This window comes from Coenobita brevimanus, chromosome 63, assembly GCF_032717465.1.
Source record: "Coenobita brevimanus isolate Jiangsu-jjx chromosome 63, ASM3271746v2, whole genome shotgun sequence".
Classification (NCBI taxonomy): domain Eukaryota; kingdom Metazoa; phylum Arthropoda; class Malacostraca; order Decapoda; family Coenobitidae; genus Coenobita; species Coenobita brevimanus.
In genome coordinates this window covers 8,212,040-8,236,779 of record NC_137016.1, presented here as the reverse complement: position 1 = coordinate 8,236,779, position 24,740 = coordinate 8,212,040, and the positions used below count along the sequence as shown (strand labels likewise).

General features: G+C 42.9%; 1 protein-coding gene across 1 annotated transcript in view; it reads right to left on the bottom strand.

The window, feature by feature from the left end:
- LOC145404298 (galanin receptor 2a-like) overlaps positions 1 to 15,570 on the bottom strand; it is a 33,708-nt gene extending 18,138 nt beyond the window's left edge. The window contains exons 1-4 of the mRNA XM_080275817.1: positions 15,439 to 15,570; positions 13,184 to 13,277; positions 10,221 to 10,434; positions 249 to 372 (exon numbers count right to left, since the gene is read on the bottom strand). Coding sequence (XP_080131943.1) covers positions 249 to 372; positions 10,221 to 10,434; positions 13,184 to 13,277; positions 15,439 to 15,570 — 564 coding nt within the window. The remainder of the gene's footprint in view (positions 1 to 248; positions 373 to 10,220; positions 10,435 to 13,183; positions 13,278 to 15,438) is intronic.
- Between the last annotated feature and the right edge of the window lie 9,170 nt (positions 15,571 to 24,740).

Below are 24,740 nucleotides of genomic sequence, written 5' to 3'. Positions count from 1 at the left end.
TTTTTTTTTAGTTAATGATGCCAAACGGCATCACGCAATCTCGCTAAATTGTTCTCAATTATTCTGACCTTCACGGACCCCCTGTATCCCATCCATGGACCCCAGGTTAAGAACCCCTCCTCTAAAATAGTTCACTCTCATCTATCATGATTCAGCCTGACACAGTACCATTTCCCAGTCCAACCTACTATGACCCCAGTTGACCTACGATGACCCCACATAACATGCCATAATCACAGTTAACTTACCATGACCCTGATGACGGGCGAGGCCAGCAGCAGTGAGGTGACCCACACGAAGAGCACGGAGCGGCGGCAGTTGCTCATGGTACACAAGGACCGGGACCGCATAGGGAACACGATCACAATGAACCTGTAGGGGAAGGAGGTGAGATCAGGGAGGCGACACTGGCAGGGTGAGATTATGGTGAGGGTGAGGATATGATGTTTGTGAGATTAAGATGGATGAGATGAGCAGAGGCAGCGGGGTGCGGGTAGGATTAAGAGGGGTGAGATTAGTAGGGATAAAATCAGGAGTGTGATTAATAGGGACGTGATTAGCTGATGTGACACTAGGATCGATGAGATGAGAAGGGGAGAAATTAGTTGAGGTGAGATTAGTAGAGATTAGATTAGTAAGGATAAGATTAGGAGTCGTGAAGTTGGTAGGGGCGGGATTATTACCGGCGGGATTAAGAGGTGTGAGATGACGATGTGGAGGAAGACGACCACGATGAAGCTGAAGGTAATGATGATGACTGAAAATTACCTGCCACGCAAATACCTGATGAGATAGGGACTTGTGGTTATTTAATTCAAAAGTAAAATGCAAATTATATAAATGTGTTGTTTTACTGGCCTGGAATCAGATCAAAACTGCACATCTGCCAATATATAAATTTAAGTGAAACATTAAATGTGGAGAAAAAAATGAGAATCTGAGACAGCAAAAGTTTGTGTGTGTGTGCAAAATATATGAATGAGGATGAAAGTGAGTATGAAAGTGGGAGAATTAGTGAGGATGAATGAAAGTGAGATGCGTCAGAAAGTGGGCGGCAGTGACAATGTGGGAGTAAGTTTGAGAGCTGGAGGGTACCTTTGAAAAGGAGAGTTGAAGGGTAGAAAGTGAGTGTGAAAGTGTTAAGCCTGATTATAACTACCAGTGAAGAGATGTGTTCAAAAATGGATTTCCTCTCCCCTTTTTCTTTTCATTACCCTTTTTTTTTTTTTCTTTTCATGGTAATGGAATGAAAGAAAAAAGTACTGTAAATATTATTCCCTTCAATACCTAATATTTTGTTTACTTCATTTGGAACGTAGAGGCCTGGGTGGGCTGGTCAGGCCTGACATTTAAGGCAAGAGTGACCAGCCTCGCCAACCCCTGAATGGCAATACGTGAGCAAAAAAAAAAAAAAAAAAACTAACCCTCTCTCAGATATAAACCATTACGGGTATACATTTCATTCAGTTATCAAATGGAAGTAGGGTTGACAATTATATATGCCGCAGGCAGGCTGAAGGAAAACAAATATTCCCTTTACTTCTTTCTTTTTCACCATGATTTTCCATCTCCTGGTAAGCGGCACATGAATCGCGTTTTTAATACCAGTAATGGCTGCCTTGTGATACTCTTTTCCACATAGAAATACCTCCATTTAATCCACAGAAGACAACAGTCCCTCCCCCTCTTACACACACACACACACACACACACACACACACACACACAATTATATCCAGTTCTCATTCCAGCTGTCTTTTAAGGAACTCTAATGTATTAAAAAAAAAATTACAAACAAGTATTGTCGCTGTTCATAGGATCCAGCGTGAAATGAACACAAAGAGGCATAAAACACCTTATTAACTTAGCCGTATAATGAGTCTTTCAGTGATGGGTCGCTTATTATATCTTTCCAGTGATCTAATTAACCTAACTCACTGTGATGATGTAATTATCTTCTTAATCAGACCAACAACAGACGATTCTGTTCAACTTAAGGAGAATCTCAGAATCTTTAGTAGTTAATAGAAACCATATATATACACCCTCCAGTTCGAAAAGTCTCTCCTGAGCTAAATAAAACACTCTGGAGACAGCAACAATACAAAAAAAAAGTCACAGTAGTGAAGAGAGTTTTTAAGCCAAAAGACGTCATTTACAGTAAATATCCTTCCTGCTGCTACAAGACGATTCCAAGTATAACAAAGGCCTAATGTGCTGAAAGGGTCACTGATGGTTGTATTTACGTCTACAGTTATACAAGCTCCTTCTGAGCTGAAGAGATGCGTCTGGTGGTAGCAAAAATAAAAATAAAAATGAAACGCATCATCGTAATGAAGGGGTCAAGTTTAGTTTTATTTTCTTGCTCCAACCAGGCAGTTATATTCTGCCTGGGATAGACTTTTCTGACTGGATAGGAATGAAAAAGTATCCACCAAAACCTTCAGTACAGACCTTCCCAAAACATTACCCTTTTACAACGGCTTTCATACTGCATTTTCGCCTCCAGCTGGTAAGTATAAGAAAGGCTTCTCACGGTGAAGGTGCTTATAAACTATGTCTACCAATCACTGCTTTACCAAATGTCTCCCAAATAAAATACAGTGAATGGGTCACTGAACATTTTATTAAACCCCTCCAACTTGAATAAAATCGTCTGGAGGTGGCAAGAAATACCTTGGAAGACATTATCGTCGCAAAGTGACTGAGAAAGAAAATCTAGTCCTGAATCACTATTAACCCCCCGATGACGTCATTTTCATATCAGTCTTGGTATTTCCAGACAATTTATTCAAGTGACAAGACACCCTTCGAACAAGAGACGTTGTACAATATAGAGCCTTCATTACCGCCCGTCGCTAAGGAAGGTCTTTGTGGAGATGAACAGACTCATTAGGAACCAGAAAAAATACAATACAGAGGACGTTTACGATGTAGAAAGATTAATAGTTCACAATAGTGTACAGTAATTGATTCATTCAAAGGGGTTGCGTATATTTTAGTTTATCCTTGCTACCTTCAGACGATTATCCTCGGCACAGGGAGAGACATCAGGTTGTGGATGGGTTTGTGGAGACTTTCTATTGTAATCCGTTCACTACAAATGGTCAAAAAAAAAAAAAAGTCTGGAGATATCATTGACAAAATTAATTACAAGTTTCGAGATGAAGAGAATCACAACTGAAGCAGGAAGACAGGACCCAGTTAGGCCTATTACTGCAATAATCACGTGAGTAGTTGATGACACAACTGAGCTGTCTGGCGCAGGTGTTTGGGTGAGGTGAGGAGGCAGGTGACTGGAGGTGTGGAGGAGTGACGAGGAAAGAGAGGAGGGACGGGCTGGGGAAAGAGTTGGGTTATGGTAGGGGTAGAATGGAGAGAAGAGTGAAGGATGAAGGAGATGGAGGGAAATGAAAAAGGAAAGAAGGAAGGATGGATGGGAGAGAGAGAGACAGAGAGTTCAGGGTGTGTGTGAGGGAGAAAGTGTCACAAGCAATACAGGAGCATATTGGCAAAGTTGGCACAATATTCCCGGCAACGACGCCAATATGTCCCTGTGTCCACATCATGAGTAAGTTCAGGCCTGGCTTTGATCATGGAAAAAAAACTGATATGGAAAGTATATCTGGCAGGGAAAACTTAGGCCAGACATGAAAGGGAGGAAAGAAAGAGAGCACAAGAGTCTTTCTCTGTTTTGGTCGATGCTGTTCTAATTTATTTTTGTCCTTTTCTTTTTCATGTAATTCTCATCACTTCCTGCTTCCACTTTCAACTGCTTTGTCAACACTTTTCTCGTCTCTTGTCTACCACTCTTCCAACTACCATTTTTTCTTTTACAACACACTTCACATACCTATTTTTTGTTCTTCCTGTTTTCTACTGCTCATGTTTTAATATTTCTCGTTTTTCCTTTCCATCTTCCACGTTACTGTCTCATACATTCTGTCCAGTGGCTGCAGTCTCGTTCTCCCTCAAAACTTTTGCCCCCTTTTATAACTTATTTGCTTTCCTTTATGTATCCACAGCAAATTTCTTGATATTATTTTCCATCTTATATTAACACACACACTGACAGAAAACCAAATTTAGAAAGTCAAAGACAGATACAATGACAAGGGCAAAAACACACTAAAGACAAAGACAAAGAAACAAAGACAATGGCACACAGATAAACAAAGACACACACACAAAAAAAAAAAAAAACGGACAGACAGATATAAAGACTGATATACAGACAGATAAAGACAAACAAAAATTAAGATACAGAGATAGATAATTAAGGACAGTAAAAATTACTGATAGAAAGATAAACAGAGACAAAGACAAAGACAAGCAATAAGGCAGACAGATGGAAAGGTAAACACACACTGATGAAGGAAGAGACAGGCAGACAGAAAAAGAAACAGACAAAACGAAAATGGATAGAAAGACACAGACAGACCGAAAGACAAGAATCATACACACAGGCACACACATAATGAGAGAGAGAGGGAGAGAGAGAGAGAGAGAGAGAGAGAGAGAGAGAGAGAGTCTAGTTAATACCTTGAAAAATATTTACTTTTTTTTTTCTTTTTAATGGTCTAGATTAATTCTAACAGTCCTGATAAGGAGAACAAAGAGGAAGCCTTCTTAAATCTAAAATCTCTCTCTCTCTCTCTCTCTCTCTCTCTCTGACCCCAGCGCGACGGTGAAGCCCGAGTCCTAATAGTGATTTGATATTCAGAAACTTAAAGGAACTGATTTAATTTCTCGTTATTGATAATCCGTTATCGTGAGCCTCTCAATATCTATAACTTAAAATTTCCGTTTCGGTCTCGATTTCATTTATTCTATGAAGGACCTATCGTAGTGAAGGCGTTAAGTTCTCTTCCCTTGTCGACTCTACTGTTTTCATTATCAAAAGTCCAATGTGCCACATCCCTTAGTCTCTCTTCATTTCCCAGGTTCCTCTTCCTTCCCCTCCATTCTTTCATTCTACAGACTTAAGGCCGTTTCACACCGGCAGCGATGCTGCGCGAGCCACGTTATGCTGGCGATGCCGAGCCACGTGGCTTTCAATCGCTTGCGATGTTTTAAATGAGGCAGTTCACACCGGATGCGAAGCTACGTGAGCGATGCTTGCGACACCGCTCGCATAGCTTTCCCGATTGCCGGGCCGGCGATTTTTCCTATCATAGCTTTGCTCACGCATGCGCACTTGGTCACTTTGGGACTCGCGCCAGCCGCCCCGCGCTCCCACTTCCCAGTCCCCAGATGTCAGTCTGCTGTCTGTCTCGTGCACTTGAACGAGACGTATCGTCGGAGGGCCCATATGCAGAATGGAGCAGCTGATATAGGAGGTACGCAAATATCCGTGCTTATATGATATGACCACGGAAAGCTACCGGGACATTACCCTGAAGGACAGTTGGAGACAGAATATATTTGTTTTATGTATCCACTTCTTTTTTTTGTTATTGCTCATGGCTACAGTTAACATTAATAACTCCTCCTCCTCCCCCTCCTCCTCCACCTCAGGGGACCACAGGGGACTATCTCCCATTGCTGCAGCCAAGAAACTGAGTGTGTTAGCAGACATAGCTTCTGGTGTGAACACTCGCATAGCAAACATCGCGAGCGTGCGTCCACAGCATAGCGTGGCTCGCGTAGCATCGCAGGTGCCTGTTATTTCTCCATCTCTCTTCTGCTCACATTTTTCCTTTTCTTCTCTTGCCTCACTTCCTGTTACTTGTACAGTCTTCTCTGAATCCTTCTATCTTGTCTTTCTTTTCTTTTCACATCCTCTTACTTTTCCAACTTGCCTTTTCTTTTCGTACCTTAAATTCTCCTGTGATTTTGTTGCCTTTCATTCCCTTACGTCTCTAATTTTCTCTTTCTTCATCAACTTCTCTTTACTTCTTACTTCAACTTTCATCTGTTTCATTCCTCCTACTTCCTTGCTTCCTCTTACTCTTCCAACCATCTTTTTCATCCTCAACATTCTGTTTTTCTTACTTTTGCTACATCTTCCTCACTTTTATTTTCCATGTTCTGTTTTTTTTTTACTTCATTAATAACACGTATTATATGGCGGATTACTCTACCAAGCGTTAATTATATTTTTCGAAAGAGTCCTTTATCGTCCACTTTTTCTTTTTTCTTTCCTTTCTCTTTTCTTTTCCTGTCGTTTTTCATATTTTTTACCTTTCTGTCCCCTTCCCTCACCTCCCTATCAGTCTACCGGGTCTATGTGGAATCGTCTTCTTCACTTTGTCCTATCCTTGATAGACCCTTGCCTTCCCATACTTAACCAACTCATGGCAGGGACAACTCTAGCATTACTGTACATTCCAGATGATGCCACAGGATTGTATTCGGCTGAGAATGAGTCGTGGGAAACGACAGTGTTAATGCTATGAGTCACAGGAGGCTGACAGTGTAAATAACGATACCACTGACCCTCTCATGTCCAAAACAACTCTGGCGTTATATTCCAACAATCGCCAGACGACTGTATTCAACTGAGAGTGAGTCGCAGTGAACCCAAGAGAATTTAACGTAACAAATTTCACAACAGTGAGCGGGAGGATGATGTACAAACGAAGGGTTATTACAAAATGTATTATTATCCACACAATCGCACAAATTAAGTAAATGAATCGGTGGACTTTTACATGCAAAGCCTTCATTAACGTGTTGATAACTAAAAATCTGGAGTAAATAATGACAACTGATTCATATATTCTTAAGGCTGGGGAAGAAAAAAAAAAGTAGCATCAGTTACCATCAGTGAGCCTTGGCAGAGTTTGAACGATTTCAAGTGAAGATTTTATGGACTTCACATTAGTTTAACAATTACAAACTGGATCAATCTGATATACACTGCGCTGAGTTTTAGTCGAAAGGAAGTGATTTAACCAATACTCTCAGCATGTTGAAAAGGTTTATCTCCAAATCCAGGAATTACAATGGGTCTTTTGATAATCTCTTTTCTTTTATTCTCAACACATTCCATTCACAGTTCAATATAGCGAACAGGCGAGCTGCGAAACTCAATTAAAGCCATCTTAGTATCCTCGAGCTTCCACTGAACTGCGGCAAAATATTGTGCTTTGTTGCATTGTTTCTACATATTCCCTACACACTGGATCGTGTTGTCTTTAAGATATCAAGACGCATTTCAGTATTTAGTAATTTAATTATCTAGTCTTCTTTTACCTTCTTTAAACTATATGTTACACCTGTCCATGACAGTGTTTTTAAGATAACGTTTTAAGTCCAGGGTCTACTGATTTAGGACACGATTACAAATACCCTCCTCCATCACTCTCCTTTCCGGCACACACACACACACACACACACACACACACACACACACACACACACACACACACACACACACACACAAAGCATGGAAACAGCACAGAGACAACTGAAAGAGAGGGGAAGGGGGATACATGTCTATGTGTTTCTGTTCCGCTTCCCATCTTCCTGTTGGCTGGTGTTTGTTAAGCCAGGTCAATGACAGAATGAGCAGAGGGATGAATGAGGTGGAAAGATACATTGAAACAGTGTGTGAAGGATGGTGTCTTGTGCAGGTTACGATAAGTAGAAAGGAAGGTGTTATACTTTCGGCTGTCTCATACAAATTCTACACTTAGCCCACTTACAATGGATGGAGAACTCACCAAAGGAATCACTCCACTAGATCACAATGCATCGCACACTCATCCTCCCACTGAAACAAAAATACTTTTATCTACAGCCCGCCGCCTTAATCCCTGAAGGAATGGCCACAACGAATCGATTCCCTGTCACCCTGTCCTCGGTTATCAGGCTGCCCTCTTTCCAGCTCACACCCTCCTTTCTCATGTACCTATCCACCCCATCCCTGAATCTCATGTTTGGTCTTCCCCTCCTCCTCCTCTCCCCCTCCACCTTTCACACATTTACTCTTCCCGTTAATCTCTCACGCTTCATTCTTTTCACATGCACAAATCATCTCAAGATACTTCTCCCATACTGTCCATCACATCTAAACTGGACACCACAATGTTCCCCCATTCCTCATTTGGCTGTCTGTCTCTCCACATAACTCCACAGGTTCTACTTAAATAACTAATTTTCCCTTCTCTCACTCCTGACTTGTGTCCTCAAACAGATTCCAAGCACTTCCATATGTTAGGTCGCAGTGCTGCCATGCAGCGACTTCTTTACGTCCATTTTCACTTCCCTATTCTTTGTCACTGCTCTCAGTGAACCAACAACCTTTCTTCCCTGTTGTACCATTGCTTACAGTTCATTCTCTAAATTCCGTCCATGTTCTTCACAACACATAAATATCTGAAGGTACTTCCATTCTATCGTGGTAGGTGGGGGCGCTCACTATGTACTCACTCGATGTAGTGCTGCTCTTGGGTGACTTCCCTTTCCTCTCTTCCTTCCTTCTTTCCTTCCTTCCCTTTCAGTCTTTCTTTTCTTCATTCCTTCCTCTCCTTCTGTCAACGGGTTCTTTGCTGCAATCACCTTTAAATTTCGTTTCTTACATACATCCAAACTGACTCACCAAGCTTTGCAACTCCCACTCCTCTTTACTTAATGATACAGGACCATCAGTCAGCAATAGTAAAGGCATTTTCCAAACTCTGCCTTCCGCACTAAGAACACCTACACATCCACTGCCCACCATGTATTCGTCTAAGGTACACGTAACGAAATAATACAATATTTTCCTGAGAAATTTACCGAGCGCCATTAGCACTGTTTTTCATGCAGTATCCCCTCTCGCTTACTCAACCCTATATATAGAAGATCGAATGACAGAGGACTCGCAGTGAAGGAAATACGATATGTACACGAAAAGTACCGCACTGAAATGACAACTACACGAAAAGTACCGCATTGAAATGACAACATATTCCACCTCTACTAAAGAACACAGATAGTCCTCATTTTCCTGTGCTTCTACTGTCACACACCTTTCTAGACTGACGGCCTTAGAATTAAGGACACAGGTAGTGAAGGAAAAACATTATCAAGCAAAACGGAGATAATGAAATGGAAAATCAAATCAAATATATAGCTCCTCCATAACAGCATTCCTATCCCGACTATCTACCTTTCCATTATACAAACCATATAATTTGGCATGCCGTTTGGTGAAGGGAAAATTATCATTCAAGCTGAAAAATACTGTTACCTGAAATTTTTCGCGGCTAAAAAGGAGGAAAAATACACTCAAACCTCGATTTAAGGGACTAAATGGGGAATCAACTTGTTCCTTACTTGAAAATGTCCTTGACCTGAAAATGTCCCTTACTTGAAAATGTCCCTTACTTGAAAATGTCCCTTACTTGAAAATGTCCCTTGTTTTACCACATATAAAGACAATCTTATTATGAAATGCAATGATTGTTTCACTTATCTTACTTATTTATATGATTATGAATATTATTTTACGGGTACTGTATAAAGAAACATATTAATGTGTACAACCTAGACATTATGTATCATTTTTTAATGGTCTTGTCCATTTGTCAGGTAGAATATGGAGTCCCTTAAATCCAAAATCCCTTAAATGGATGTCCCTTAAATCGAGGTTTGAGTGTATTAGCTTCCCACTTCTCGAGATTGACGACCATAAGACTGAGGTGCGGACGCTGGTGGTGATGAAAATACATGAATCAGACGGATAAATTCTGACACTTGAAATACTCTACTATTACTAAAAGATATGATTATTTCCTCTCACACAGTCTTCCCCTTCCCGCCCTGTCTTATCTCTCTAGACCAGCGTTTCCCAACTTGGGGGTGAGCCCCCCTGGGGGGGGGTTTGAGATTGTTAGGAGGGGCGTGGGGTAATCAAAGTTCAACATAGGGCTAATCCATTTAAATGCATACGGGGTATTCCCAAAGATATGCATGAATAAGAAACTTTGATAGGGAGACTTCATAACAGTCATTTCGAGCAACCACATGTAATGTTGCCATCTAGCATTTTAAGCTTCCATATGGAGCAGATAAAAACATCGTTGTGTCGACGTCAGAGGGACGGGGGGGGGGCATCATGAATACAGTCCTGACCAAAGGGGGGCGCAGTGCTAAAAAGGTTGGGAACCCCTGCTCTAGACTGACGGCGGTAATGTTGAGGACGCTAGTGGTGAAGGAAAGCAGCATGCACTGTGAAAGATTCCGTCATTTGGGTTTCCTTTCACGTATTGGTCCCCCTCAAGCCCCCTTACCTTTCTAGACTGACGGCGGTAAGGTTGAGGACGCTGGTGGTGAAGGAAAGCATCATGACGTAGTTGGCAATCTTACAGGCGGCGCCGCCGGAGTCCCAGAGCACCACGAAGAAATGTACGATCTTGAGGGGGACGCAGAGCAGCAGCATGAGCAGGTCCGCCACTGAGAGTGATACGAGGAACATGTTGGTGGTGTTGCGGGACTTGCGGTCGCCTGGGCAGAGGGGTGAGGGGTGAGTGATACCAGGAACATGTTGGTGGTGTTGTGGGACTTGCGGTCGCCTGGACAGAGGGATGAGGGGTGAGTGATACCAAGAACATGTTGGTGGTATTGCAGGACTTGGCAGAGGGGTCTGGGGTGAGTGATTCCAGGAACATGGTGGTGGTGTTGTGGGACTTACGGTCCCCTGGGCAGAGGACAGGAGAGAGAGTGGCAAAGGGAGTGAGGGGGAAGGATGTGATAGAGTGAGAGGGGTGAGAAGGGGTGAGAAAGGGGAGGGGAAGAAGGGTGTGCGAGAGGGAGTATGAGAGGAAGTGACAAAAGGAAAAAAAGGGGAAGGGAAGATGGATGCGAAAGATGTGTGTGAGGGAGGGAGAGGGAAGGTGTCATGAGGAAAAGTATAAGAGGTGGAAGGAAGGGATGATCGAGGCAGTAGGATGAGAGGGAGGTGAAAGAAAGGATGAGAAGGGAATTGGGGTAAAAGTGAAAAAGGAAGTGGGGTGAGAGGGAAAGAGGAAGTGGGGTGAGAAGGAGAGATGAGAAAGAGGAAGAAAGGGGAGTGAGAGGCAATGTGGTGAGAGAGGGGAGCAAACTGTTAAATAGTGAGAGCAAGGATGAGCGAGAGGGTGAAAGGAGAAGCAAAGATGGAAATAAGTCGGAAAATGAACATGCGTGAGATACAGGTGAGGGGGACAAGGAATGATACGGGCTCTTTGAGAGAGAGAGAGAGAGAGGGGGGGGAGTGAGAATTGGGGTGGGTTAAAGAAATGAGGGGAGGCAGGAAAGGAGGAACGGGAGTGAGTGGAGAAGCATGAGAGTGTGAGTACAGAGAAGATGAGTGCAATGAAAGGGAGGGGGGGGGGCACAAGAGTGACACAAAGGGCCTGGAAAGTGATATTGTGTGTGTGTGTGTGTGTGTGTGTGTGTGTGTGTGTGTGTGTGTGTGTGTGTGTGTGTTACGGGGGGAGTACGGGGAGAGTGGGAGGAATTATTTGTGAGCTGCGATGAGAGGGAGTGACGTAATGAGGTAAGAAGAGAAGAAAGGAGGGACAGGAGGAAAGGAGGATACACAGGGGTCGAGTCTCAGAAAATAACCATGGCCAGAAAGAGCAGGAAAGTGGATGGTTTAGGTGGACAGGTGGAGGAAGTGGACTATTGAAATGGGAGGGTGGATAAATGGTGTGGATGGACAGGCCAAAGGGGTGGATATGTGGAAGACGGCATCAAGAAGCGTAGGTGGGCAGGTTGTGTGGGTGGATGAATTAAATGAGTGTATGGGTAAAATAGGTGTGTGGTATCATGGTATGAGAGGATGGGAGAATGGGCAAGGTGAATGAGCTGGTGGGTGGGTGAGTAGTGTGGATGGGTAGGTGAAAAAGGGAGATGTGTGGAGGCGTGAGAGACACAGAGTTAGTGGGGAAGTTGTGCAGGAGGATAGAAGATGGATAAGCGTAGTGGGTAGGGTAGAGTGGTGTGGTAAGGTAGGGGGATATCTCGGTAAATTGATGTGGATGAGTTTGGTGGATGGGCTAGCGGTGTGGGAGGATATCTAAAGTATGTGGATCAGTGAAGGAGGAACATGAATGAGTAGATGGGTGCGTCAAGTGGGATGATAAAGGAGAGAATGCATGGAAAAGTAAAGGAGAATTATTCAAGAGTATTGCAGACACCAGATATAAAAACCCTAATTGTCCCAGGATAACACAGACCAAACTTAACAGACCTAACAATCTAACCTAACTTTGAAAGCCACATACTTCTGCTTTCCCTCCTTGCCAAACTTAGGACCAAAGGACAATAAGATTACGTTCAAAGTATGGCTTTCACTGTTAGGCCAAGTTTTAGTAGACTTAGTTTGTGTAATATAATAAATTGGACTGTGCAACTGAACTTACTAATTACCATAGAATGAACGGAGTAAGTCGCATGAGTGAATAAATACAAGGAAGGGATGAATGAACTGAATGAATGAGTAGATGAGAGCCTAGATAAGTACAAAAAGAGGGTGAATGAGGCGGTGAGAGGAGAGATGACAGGGGAGTGGGAAGAGGACAAAGCAGGTATTGGAACCGAGTGCTGTTGAGTGTGGGAGGGTGATTGGAAAGGAGTGAATGGGGGCGCTAACTGGGAGGATGACAGAGACAGGGAAAGTGATGGAGTAAATGATAAGGGCACAAAATTACATGGGATTTGTAGGTGTCTGACGCCGCATCGTGTGAGGGACGGATCAGTATGATAAGTAAGAGAATGAATGAAAAAATGAGTACGCATTATAACACACGAAGAAAAATGTCCAAGTGAATCATAATCATCATCCTAAACCTATTTCCTGTTTAAACACGTGGTGAAGGTGAGTAAAACGGTCAAATTAGTAAGTTATGCGTATAGCTTACCACTATCATCAACATCAACATCATCATCAAACCTAAATCTCCTGTTCTTTGTAAATGAGGTGGAAATGAGTATAACAGGCATATAAATAAGTTAAGATTATGAAAGTGAGTCCTTCAGCCACGTGAGTAAACGAGGAGTATGGAACAGAGTCATCCTCCTCCTCCTCCTAATCATCATCATCATTATCAACAGCAGCAGCAGCAGCAACTTACAGCTCACTATACAGGGGGTAGAAGTGTGTACAGCAGCAAGATGACTATGGAAGTAAGACCCAGGTACGTGAATTTCTCATTCATCTACCTATGTTTGTTCTTACCCAGGTCCATGGACTCCATCATGCCTTACTCACCAGCCATGAGTACGATGACAGCCACGTTACCCATGATGCCAAAGACGAGGGTGACAAAGTAGGTGGTGATGTGCAGGTAGAAGAACGGGATGAACTGGACCGGGAGGGAAGACAGTTAATGACAGTTAATGACAGTTAAAACCTTCGGTCAGTCAATGTATTTATATACTTAATCTTGCTATTTACATACGGTGTGATTCAGTTTGATATATATATATATTTTTTTTTACCTAGAGGGATTGAGCATAGACTAAACGAACCCCTTTACTATTAGGCAGATCCCTCCAGTGTAGAATGAAATCGTCTGTCAGCAGCATAAATAAAATTGGAAAAGTCAGAGTTAGGTGGTTAAGGTGTGCTATATCATTTTAACACAAACGTTCTGACGCACAAAATCTAAATCTCTCTCCAAATTCAAAATATGGTTTTCACAATTTGGGTCTCCGCCTCACACTTGTCATTGTGGGAAAGAGCGTTTGTTTAGTTTTGGGGAAACTTGTACAAGGACAATTTTAACTGTCAGTCCAATCGTGCTATTTGAATCGAATATGCAGGTTGCAGCATGTGACTGCTTGGGTTTATGGCGTGTGCAGCACGAGTGAGTAGCCTGTGGGCAGATGCGGTGATGTGCGACAACATCTTGCAACAGTTCCTACAATTACACATTTCTGTTTGTTATGCATCAAACCACAGCATAATTATTACACACAGAGACTAACGCCCGTGGTCTTGAAACTGAGGGCAAGGGTTACCCTTCCCGCACCCCGCTGGAAGTGGAAGCTCACACCTTCAACTTAAGTGGTAATCTTGATAGCGTGAGAGCGCACCCCTTCGTGTGGGTAGGCGCCGCAAAAAGTTGGTAGCCCTGATTAAATTAAAAATTTAAAATCTTATTTAAACAAAAACAAAAACAAAAAATGTATGACAGTTTCTGAAATTCACATGCAATATAATCTCTTACTGTGGGCAGTTCTTACCTCTTTTAGCATTAAAGATTAACATATATTCTTGAATACTCTAAGAGTATGCTTACAGTAAATTATCCACCCACGGTGTACACCTACGTTCGCATGTCGTACTACATCCACCCACCGTGTACATCAACGTCCGCATGTTGCACTACATCCATCCACGGTGTACACCTACATTCCCAAGTTGAATTACATCCACCCATGGTGTACACCTACGTCCTCATGTTACACTAAATGCATCCACGGTGTACACCTACGTCTGCATGTTGCACTACATCCACCAACGGTGTACCACTACATCCACCCAAGGTGTACACATATGGTACATTCCCATGTTGTATTACATCCATCCACTGTCTGCACCTACGTCCACATGTTGCGCTACAACCACCCACAACATACACCTAAATCCGCTTGTTGCACTACATCCACCCACGGTGTACACATACGTTCCCATGTTGTATTACATCCACCGACGGTGTACACCTACGTTCGCATGTTGCATTATATCCACCGACGGTGTACACCTATGTCTGCATGTTGCACTACATCCACCCATGGTGTACTCCTACATCTGCATGTTGCTCTGTTGCAGTACATCCGCCAATCGTGTACACCTACGTCCGCATGTTGCGCTACATCCGCCCACGGTGTACACCTACGTCTGCATGTTGCACTACATCCGCCCACGGTGTACACCTACGTCTGCATGTTGCCTGCATTTACTTCTCACCTTTGTTTTCATCTAGTGGTAAATTAACCATCTCCGGAGAAGCAAAGTCTTATAAAGCGATAAAAATATTAAATGCTTTTTTTTTTTTTTTTTTTTTAATTACACATGTTTTTATCATTAAATTAAAATTCTCATCACACACACCACACGGTCCTACAAATGCTACATAGTTTTCTTTGCATAAGGCTACTATATTGTGACGAAGGGGCATGCGAAGGTGTGCTATGAGACTCCCCGTATATTCCAGTACTATGCTGCAGTAATCCTTTCCTGTTCGCAGGGGAACGTTCTCCCTCTCGTGCGTTAGTATTACCAAATGATACGGATAGGGCAAGGTGAACGCCTACCCACGGTTTAAGTCTACGGCCGTAAGCTATTCCACTGGTGGCCAAGACGCCGTTTAAGCACATTATCAGATGAAAAGTCAAGAAACACATCAGGCTGCACAAATCACATTGCACAGCTGGAATGACAGTTAAAATTATGAGTGTGTAGGAACGATTAATTTCTCTCTCTCTCTCTCTCTCTCTCTCTCTCTCTCTCTGGCCCACCTTCCAGGGGTAATGCAGGTCGTTGGGGTCCTTAATGACGAGGTACACCTCGTCACTGGAGGTGAAGTTGTAGTCAGTGGCATTGTCGTCCCCTGCCAGTACCCCTTCCACGCCACTCATACTCTCCCCCATCACCCCGACTCTGTGTGTAGACAGGGCGAATGATTAGGTGAGAGAGAGAGAGAGAGAGAAATTAGCTCATGAAGAGGGAACACCTACCACAGCTCAGCTCATCCATGCAAGATAATGAGTGTTATTGTTGTTGTTGTTTTGATCAGCCCCGTCTGTCTGGCTGAGGCGACCCATCAACTGCAGAGCCGTCCCGTGCAGTGAACCCATGTTCCCTTGCGGCAGACAACGCCTCGTTGTGGCAAGGAGTAAGGAAGCGTGTGGGGGTTTGGTTCCTGGATGAATGCTGCATTTGCATTCCTCCACCCAGTTACCAGGGGTACCATAGTGGGCTCTACATCACCCCATTATCTGCTTATATGGTTACCACCTTAAGTTGTAAATGGTTTCCTGGGTAAGAGGAAATCATTAGGCTTGTCATTCAGTGTATAGTTACCTGGATTGGAAAGAAGGATAATAAGAACATCAGGAAAGATGGAATAAAAAGAAAAAAAGAGTGATAAAGGCGAAGGAAGAAGTGGGTAGTATTACATCAGGTGACTGAATGATGGTCATCACCACCTACCACCAGACAACAGCCATACTCGTGAAGATCACCACAAGAATAGGACAAAGACAGGGAAAATTAGTCGTATGGGATTATCGAGGAATAATTCACAGAAACGGAGGGGGACAGTCACTTCTGGGGAATTCCAAACTGATGATGCGAGGCTCCAGCTATTCTGATTCCTGCTGATCACCTTAGCAAGACCTCAATAGAATCTGACACAGTTTACAGACAGTGTAACTGGCCGCTGCTACACAGTTCCTGTCAATTACTTCTTTACGCTTCAAGAGCTTCAGTAATGAAAAAGCGAAATTTCAAGTTATGATGATAACTATTGATCAATCCCTTGCCTACGATGACTTGTTTTGTGGTTGTTGTTGCTATGATGACTTGTTTTGTGGTTGTTGTTGCTATGATGACTTGTTTTGTGGTTGTTGTTGCTATGATGACTTGTTTTGTGGTTGTTGTTTCTATGATGACTTGTTTTGTGGTTGGTGTTGCTACCATGACTTGTTTTGTGGCTGGTGTTGCTACCATGACTTGTTTTGTGGTTGGTGGTGCCACCACTGGACGGCCTTATTCAGTTTTGGAAAGATATCTGGTAATGAAGTAGTTAATGATGACTGAATCTAATACTTCCATTTTGAAAAGTCTCTTTTGAGCTGAATAAAACTGTTTGCCTGTAACAGTAATTTAATACAAAGATGCCATCGTAGTATGGGGTTAATTAGCAAGATGTCATCAGCCTCTGTCATTTTGGCTGCGGTGTAAAGGAACTATTGATCACAGCTGCACCATCACGAGGAAAAGTTGGCCAGCATTATCCTTACCAACATTTTACATCCCTCCTTAAACGTCAGACAGCATCCTTCCTTATACTTTTCTGTTTCTACTTCATATTACTATCTACCCCATTGTTCCCATACGCATTTTTTTTACATCACACCTTACCTCGTCACTGCCGGCAGTGGTAAAGTCACGGCATCAATTATTTCCCTTTTGTCCGTGTATGATTCACTTCCAGACTAATAAAACACAAACAAAGTCCTAAGCCCTTCACTCCAAAGACGTATTCTCAGATTCAATCTTTACTACCTTCAGATTATTTATTTATTTATTTATTTGGCTTTGGGGAATCCTTTTTTCGTGAAGGGGTTAAGGAAGGCTATTATCTAACCCTCCAGTTCGAAAAGTCTTTAAAAAAATGAATACTATCGTATTTATATATCAAAAATATACCACAAAAATGCGTCATTGGAGTGGAGGGATGACTATGACTAATGCAAGTCTCTGTTGGTTTAAGTTTCTGCCTTGTATTCATCAGACCTTATAAATTTATTCAGTCTCCTGCTTGAACACCTGTGGGCAGTAATATCGCTCGACTCTTCGTCCAAAACAAATGAACCTCTTATATAACATGTTGAAAAATTCTCTAAGGCTCCTGCGGTAGATGTACAGGGTTTTGCGTGCGCTGTTTTGTTGTTTATCGTAATGATGTGATTCAGTATTTATGTCGGCAACTGTACCTATGAATGAGGGTACGATGACGGTGCTTCTGTGTGAGATACGGATATAAACAATGCTTTCCAAAGGGGCATTCAGAGAGTATTTGCATATGAAGCGTCAATAGAGCGTGCTTGTGCCTGGGACATGCATGAGGTGCTTGCATACGAATTAGGCCCGATTCACACGACCTGTTTTGTTTTCGACAGGCAGTCCGGCGGCTTGACGCCGTCAGAATGTTGTGTACTCACATGATGCGTTCCCTGTCCGTCCTGCATCGTCATTCAGTGTGTGCTCTTTGTTGTGTGAGGATCTTGGCCAGTCGGTCTCTAAGGAATTTGGCGGCAATTGCACCACTATTAGAAGGAGAGGAGGAAGAAAAAGTTTGTGGAAGGAGGAAAAGGTTATGGATACACCAGTTACTGAAAAAGAGAAGGTTCGAAGGAGAATTCGGGACCCTATATAAAGAACTGGCAGATGTTGATGTAAAATTTTTCAGTAGTCCTGCTGGAGCACTACCTTGGGAGTGATATAGCACATCTTGTATTAAGGCAAGAAAAACAGTGAATTTTACCTGCATAGATTATGAGTTATAATTTCGTGTATAATAAACATTTGACACACTCACCTGGTATGCTTACTTTCTCACCAGTCACTTTCCATATCTTATTTTTACGCAGATTATCACTGTACTTCTTGTTAGTCATATCAAATAACTCTTCATAAGAATGCATAAGTTCAATCAGCCTTTTGTCCATGGTGCCAAACAATGAACTGTACGTGTTATCTACATGGACAAGGTGGTAACAGCGAGTCGTGGAATGGATGGGAATGCTACGTGTCCTTGTTCACATGAGCCATCACCAACCCATCAGGCCGGCTTCAAGTCGCCAGCTAGCTGGCCAGGATTTCTCGAGAAGATATCCCTGACGTGTCGGTCGGCTGACGGACGGCTGCCGCCACAAGCTTGACAGGTCATGTGAACATTTACATTAGAATGCATGTAGGAAATCTCGACGGCATCTAGCAACTGGACTGCCTGTCGGAACCAAAACGGGTTGTGTGAAGCCCGATTCACACGACCTGTTTTGGTTCCAACAGGAGGGCCGCCGGCTTGACACTGTCAGAATGTTGTGTATTCACTTGACACGTTCCCGGTCCATCCAGCATCATCATTCAGTGTGTGCTCATTGTTGCGTGAGGATCATGGCCTGTCGGCCCCTAAGGAATTTGGCAGCAATTGCTCTACTGTTAAAAGAGGAGGAAAAAAAGTTCATGGAAGGAGGAAAAGGTTATGGGTACACCAGTCACTGAAAAAGAGAAGGTTCGAGGGAGAATTCTGGACCCTGTATAAAGAATTCACAGATGATGATGATGTATAATTTTTCAGTAGTCCTGCTGGAGCAGTATCTTGGGAGTGATATAGCATATCCTGTATTAAGGCAAGAACAACAGTGTACTTTACCTGCAAAGATTATGAGTTATATTTTCATGTATAATAAACTAATGACACACTCACCTGGTTTGTTTACTTCCTTGCCAATCGCTTTCAGGATCGTATCTTTATGCAGATTATCATTGTACTTCATGTTAGTCATATCAAACAACTCTTCATAGGAACGCACAAGTTCAATCAGCCTTTCGTCTATGATGCCAAACAATGAACTGTATGTGTTATCTACATGGACAAGACGGTAACAGCGAGTCGTGGAATGGACGGGTACGCTACATGTCCTTGTTCACATGAGCCATCACCAACCCGTCAGGCCAGTGTCAAGTCGCCAGCTAGCCGGCCAGGATTTCTTGAGAAGATATCCATGACGTGTCGGTCGGCAGACGGACGGCTGCCGCCGTCAAACGGGTCATGTGAACAGTTACATCAGAATGCATGTAAGAAATCTCGACGGTGTCTAGCTGCCGGACTGCCTGTCGGAACCAAAATGGGTCATGTGAATCGGGCCTTAAGCGTACGGTGTGTGTGGGGGGGGAGGGAATATCGGAGCACAGTAACAATATATACTATACGAGGGGAATATGTAGTTTTCAGTAATATTTCCATTTCCTTGGCTTCTTCGCTGCAAATGTACAGATTCGAGTATCATATTCATGATAACTCAGGATTAGTTTGTTCTTGTAAGGAATATTCCAGCATTCTAAAGGATATTTTAAACACCAATACCCCGTGACTACTTGATTTTTAACAAATCAAAATCGTCTTGTGGTAGCCTGAGTAAAATAATCTGTTGCGTCCAGAGAGCAAAAGGCTTAACCATAATATTTTCCGCCGTATTTTCAATTTTGAGAATGCCACCGACAAAAGCAGAGAGGTGGTACAGTACATGTGATTGGGTTGGGTGGTGCACAAGGAGGAAGTCCGGTGTCCGAAAATATGCCAGTGACAAAACTGATGAGAGATGTGGTATGGATGAAGAAAGGCAATGCAACAGTTATAGAATGAGATACAGAAATGTTAGTATGTAGTGCAGGGAAGGTAATAAATACTGTACAAAGGGAATGATGAGCTTGTCATACGGTAACCAGAAGAATAATTATGAAGGAGTGAGGCATATGTCAGAATGCCTGGTGAGTGATGAACAAGGTAGATTCTGGAGTGGCAGAAGATAATGTGGATCAGATGTTTTGCAGAAATGCGAGCACTGAAGCCCAGATGTGTGTGTGTGTGTGTGTGTGTGTGTGTGTGTGTGTGTGTGTATTTAATCTGGAAAAACTATGGGACTGGGCGAACAGGAAGGGATAATGGAAGGTGTTGTATACTGTATGCATGGTGTGGAAGAAAAATTACTAGATATTGTAAGAGCATTATTGATGGTAAAGAAGCATGTGTGTTTGGGTATAAGGATGTCAGAATGGTTCATTATCAGTACTGGAGTGAGATGTGCGTGTATGATGACCCCATATTTGTTCAACATAGACTTGGATGGCATTATCAAAGCAGTCAAAACAAGAATTGTGGATGAGGGGATGAAGCTGATCATGAATGGTGACGGCGAGAATATATTAAACTCAGTGATGGTGTGATGACTGGTAATACTGAACTGGATCTTTGAAGACTGGATAGTTCTGAGAGGGGAAGTCTGAAAGTTATTGTAAAAAAAAGGGGGATTCCCGGTGAATGCAGAGAAACATTTCAGTTGGTGGAAGATTTCAAGTGAAAAGGAAGTAGGGAACAACATGACTCAAGAAAAGTGGATGGTGTTATGGTGCTGATGTGGAATTGAAGGATGTTTGTAACCTTTTTGTAAATATCATATAGTATGTGAATATAGTATGTAAGTAGTTGTAAGCAGTTGTAAGTAGAATCCAAGTAGGGCGTCACTGCCCAGTGTTATGTCTGAGAGCACTTATGTTTTGAATGAGTCAAGACTTCCGTAGTCACACTGCCGGTCTAGCCTGAGAGAGCTGGTGATCAGTAGCTGTCTGTACGGGTCTGGGGATGGACACGGATGTTGTCCGGTATTGCTGTATATTGATTCAAGACGGTGTTTCATATATTGTCAGAAAACTACTACAAGACTTTGCCTTCACCTGCAAGTAAAGGGGGGCATTGACAGCATTAACATTTGGTGGAAAGCGAGTAGGATTATAGTGAATTACGTCTTCTGTGGGCCGGCTTAGCTGTGTCTGTCTTCCCACGCTACTGTCGCTGCTGTTCTTCCCACGACGACACACAGTCTATCTCAGTCCTAGCCTCCAGCCCTGTTTGCAGTCTTGGTGTGGAATCATTCTAGCAGCCTGATGTAATTTTGGGAATTTCCTCCACATCAACACCCTACCTATCACCACGCCACTACAGCCACGTAAGGCTCCTGCTCCTATCAACCTACAACCTGCCTTTGCCTGCCTGTGTTCCTGTCCGGCCTGCTGTAAGGGTTAGTTTCAACCCCCGCAAACTCCACCCCAGACCCCACTCCAGGAAGCAGCCCCCAACCACCGCCCGACACCGTTACATCATCGTTTTCCCCTCCCACCACACACACCAACGTCACCCAGGGAGCGTGGCCAGTCACACCGAGCTACGTCACAGTCTCCTGCTCCTATCAGCTTCTCGTTCCGCCCAGTGGAGAGCCGCCACCCAGTGACGTCACAGACACTTCCACCCATTCACGAGGAGACGAGAGCCTCACTTTTTCTCCAATCTTGGCATGGATTGCATCTTACTACAAGTATTTCCTACCTGCATTTTCATGCAATTCCTCATTCCATCACATTGATTAATCCCTTTCTACAGAGAAGCCAAGCTGTCTCTACAGATTGTGATATTTTCACCATTTACTTGTATCCATTTTTTGCATTTTGGTCCCTCATTTTCCATTCAGTCAGAATTTTTCGTTCACTCACTCCTACTTCATCCCATTTTTTCCTAATAATACTCATACTTAGCTGTAAATAACGCATTCATTTTCACTCATATTCATTGTATATAAATCATTTCTTCACAGATTATAAATATTTCCCTTTATTTATTCTCATTTATTCATCCATTTGTTCATTTAGTTTCATTTGCTTACTTCCTACTCTGTTAATGTCCTTTTTTAAATGGGTAGATCTCTCACCTATTGAACCTGACGGTAACACAGATAGCGCTGTATGTAGTGATAATGTAAATCTTCGTAGTGGCAGATCTTATACCAAACCAACCGTAAGTTCCCTACCTGTTTCTACTACACCTGTTACTCCTACCCTAAATCCAGATATATTAACTCCAGATACTCTATCATCTCCAACTGATTCTCCTGAAACCACTCAGTCTTCTCCACAGTCTTTATCCCTCCCTACTACTACACATACACACACCACTACCGCCACGACACTTCCTTCCCACACACCGTCTCAGTTCACTACCGTGCCTACTTCCTCACCTTCATGATCTCACCCTCTTCTTATGATGGCGACTCAGTACCCTCCACCTCCCCAATCCATATATTTGGATGATGTGAATAGACCCAAATTTACAGGAGAGGATAGCACTGTTTCGATTTACGATTTTCTCAGAGAGGTCGAAAATGACATTCATAATCGCCACATCGTAACTGAACCCTTGAAAGTTTCATATCTTCTCAGTCGACTCCATCATAGCAGATCATTAATAGGAGCCGCTATTTGTGCGGGGCACTTCGAAGATTGCCAAACGTTTGATGCATTTTGCCAATGGCTTATTCAATATTGTTGCCAACATTCCAATTCTGCATCCCTTATAGGATTAACTAATCTCCTCAGGCAAAGCAGGAAGACACGAAGGTACCTCCCCAACATGCAAAAGTAATGGAGGCAGCTGCTACTATGAGGCCGACGAGTTCAGAGTTGCGCCAATTATTCTATGGTACTCAATGGGTAAGACAACACAACGGGGAGATCATGATTACATTAAATAATTTTGCAGACTTGTTCGGTTATTTTAGATTTCTCAATTGGCTTTCGGACTCTCCAAAACAAATAGCACTACAAGTTGGCTTTAACCCAGGAGACAAAATAATGGGTATTAGTAAGACAATCCTTGAAAGATCAGGAACAGACTTCACTTGCCAGGTCGATTCTTACAGTTCACCCTCTCCCTCCACAGGCGGTACTGCAAGAGTACTACACACCAGCATTACTTCATCTGATTCCTCTCCTTCGCGGCCAACTACAAACCTAGTAATCGGTCTCATTCACACTATCGTTCACCTTCTAGCGGTCGTGACAATTCAACTCTGCGATGAAGCAAACAATCCTCAATTGTGTGCTGGCACTGCGGTAATGTAAGTCATCGAGAATCAAGCTGTGCACGCAAAGAAAGACGTTTTCGCTCACCGGAACGCCCGTGCGCACCCTCGCGGTCCTGACATCTAACATGCAAATATCATAAGAGTAGCACAACTCACTCCATGGACGAGTGTCATTACCTTAAGAGCCGTCAGTCGGGGGAAGATGAGCGCTCGGATTGGAGAAATGTAACCTAACAGCGGAAGATCCGCAGGTGTCTGAAAATAAGGTAACAGAAAATCAACTCCCCATTCGTCAGGTAGGATGGAGTGAAGGGGTACAAAGCTCTTTCTTTATGGACAGCGGATCTATGGTAAATCTAATCTCAGATACCTCTTTAAACAACATCAGGAAAATAACTAAAAGAGTTGGGCTCAAACCACCTGACATTCACCTATGCGATGATGGCTCAGAATTTCAGGTCAAGGGAAAGAACACACTAGAAGTACAACTTGATAAAACCTTAAGACCTTTTGACGTAGAGTTTCATGTCACTAATGATCTTAAGTATCCAGCGGACACTCTCATTGGCTTTTCGACAATGGCCCAAGAAGCCATTGCTCTCCTCCCTGCTTCTCATTGTGTACATGTCAATGGTTTCCCAGTATCTAGTATGGAATATCCATGTCCGGTACTTTCCCAAACCGACTCGGTTATTAAGTCTCACATGATTCCAACAGTAGTCAAGAGTAACCAAATACACATGCCGTTACCTGAACAGCCAAGTACACTACCATCTAGTACTACATCCTCTTAGCATTCAATTATAGATCATATCAACCCCTCTGACAGTGGCACACTCACCGACTCAGACACGTCTCATTTAACCCATCACGTCCCGAGCGCTTTCGCACCTCCGACACCCCACAGTCCCGAGCATTTTTGGGAAAATTTTTTTTTGGCTAAAACTTCCGCTTTACTTGAGAAACAAAGAAAAATCACAAAGAAAGTGCTTACCATGGTCCACAACTGGTCAGAACAGGTGAGGTCCCCCGCGCCAGGTATCATATTCTATCATTGACGTGTGAGGTGCTCATGTTTTCTATGGTAGGTAATTTTGGGAGAAACAACAAACAACACCTCTACATTTACTGAATTTGAACTAATAAACAATAAGAATAACAATATAATGAATTTCAATGACATATATATGAAAAATAAGCATTGTACCTTCACGCGAACATAGCGAGTTTGGTCCGATTGGTAAAACGCTATGTGCAAAGTTTCTTGTTTCAGTCAACATGTCTTTTTTCTTCTTGTATACTACTGTTTCAATGCCATTTTACCATTTTGTACTGTATGTAAATGTTTTCAGCTGTTTTCATTCATTACGATGACATGTAGCATAAGTATAGCGCAC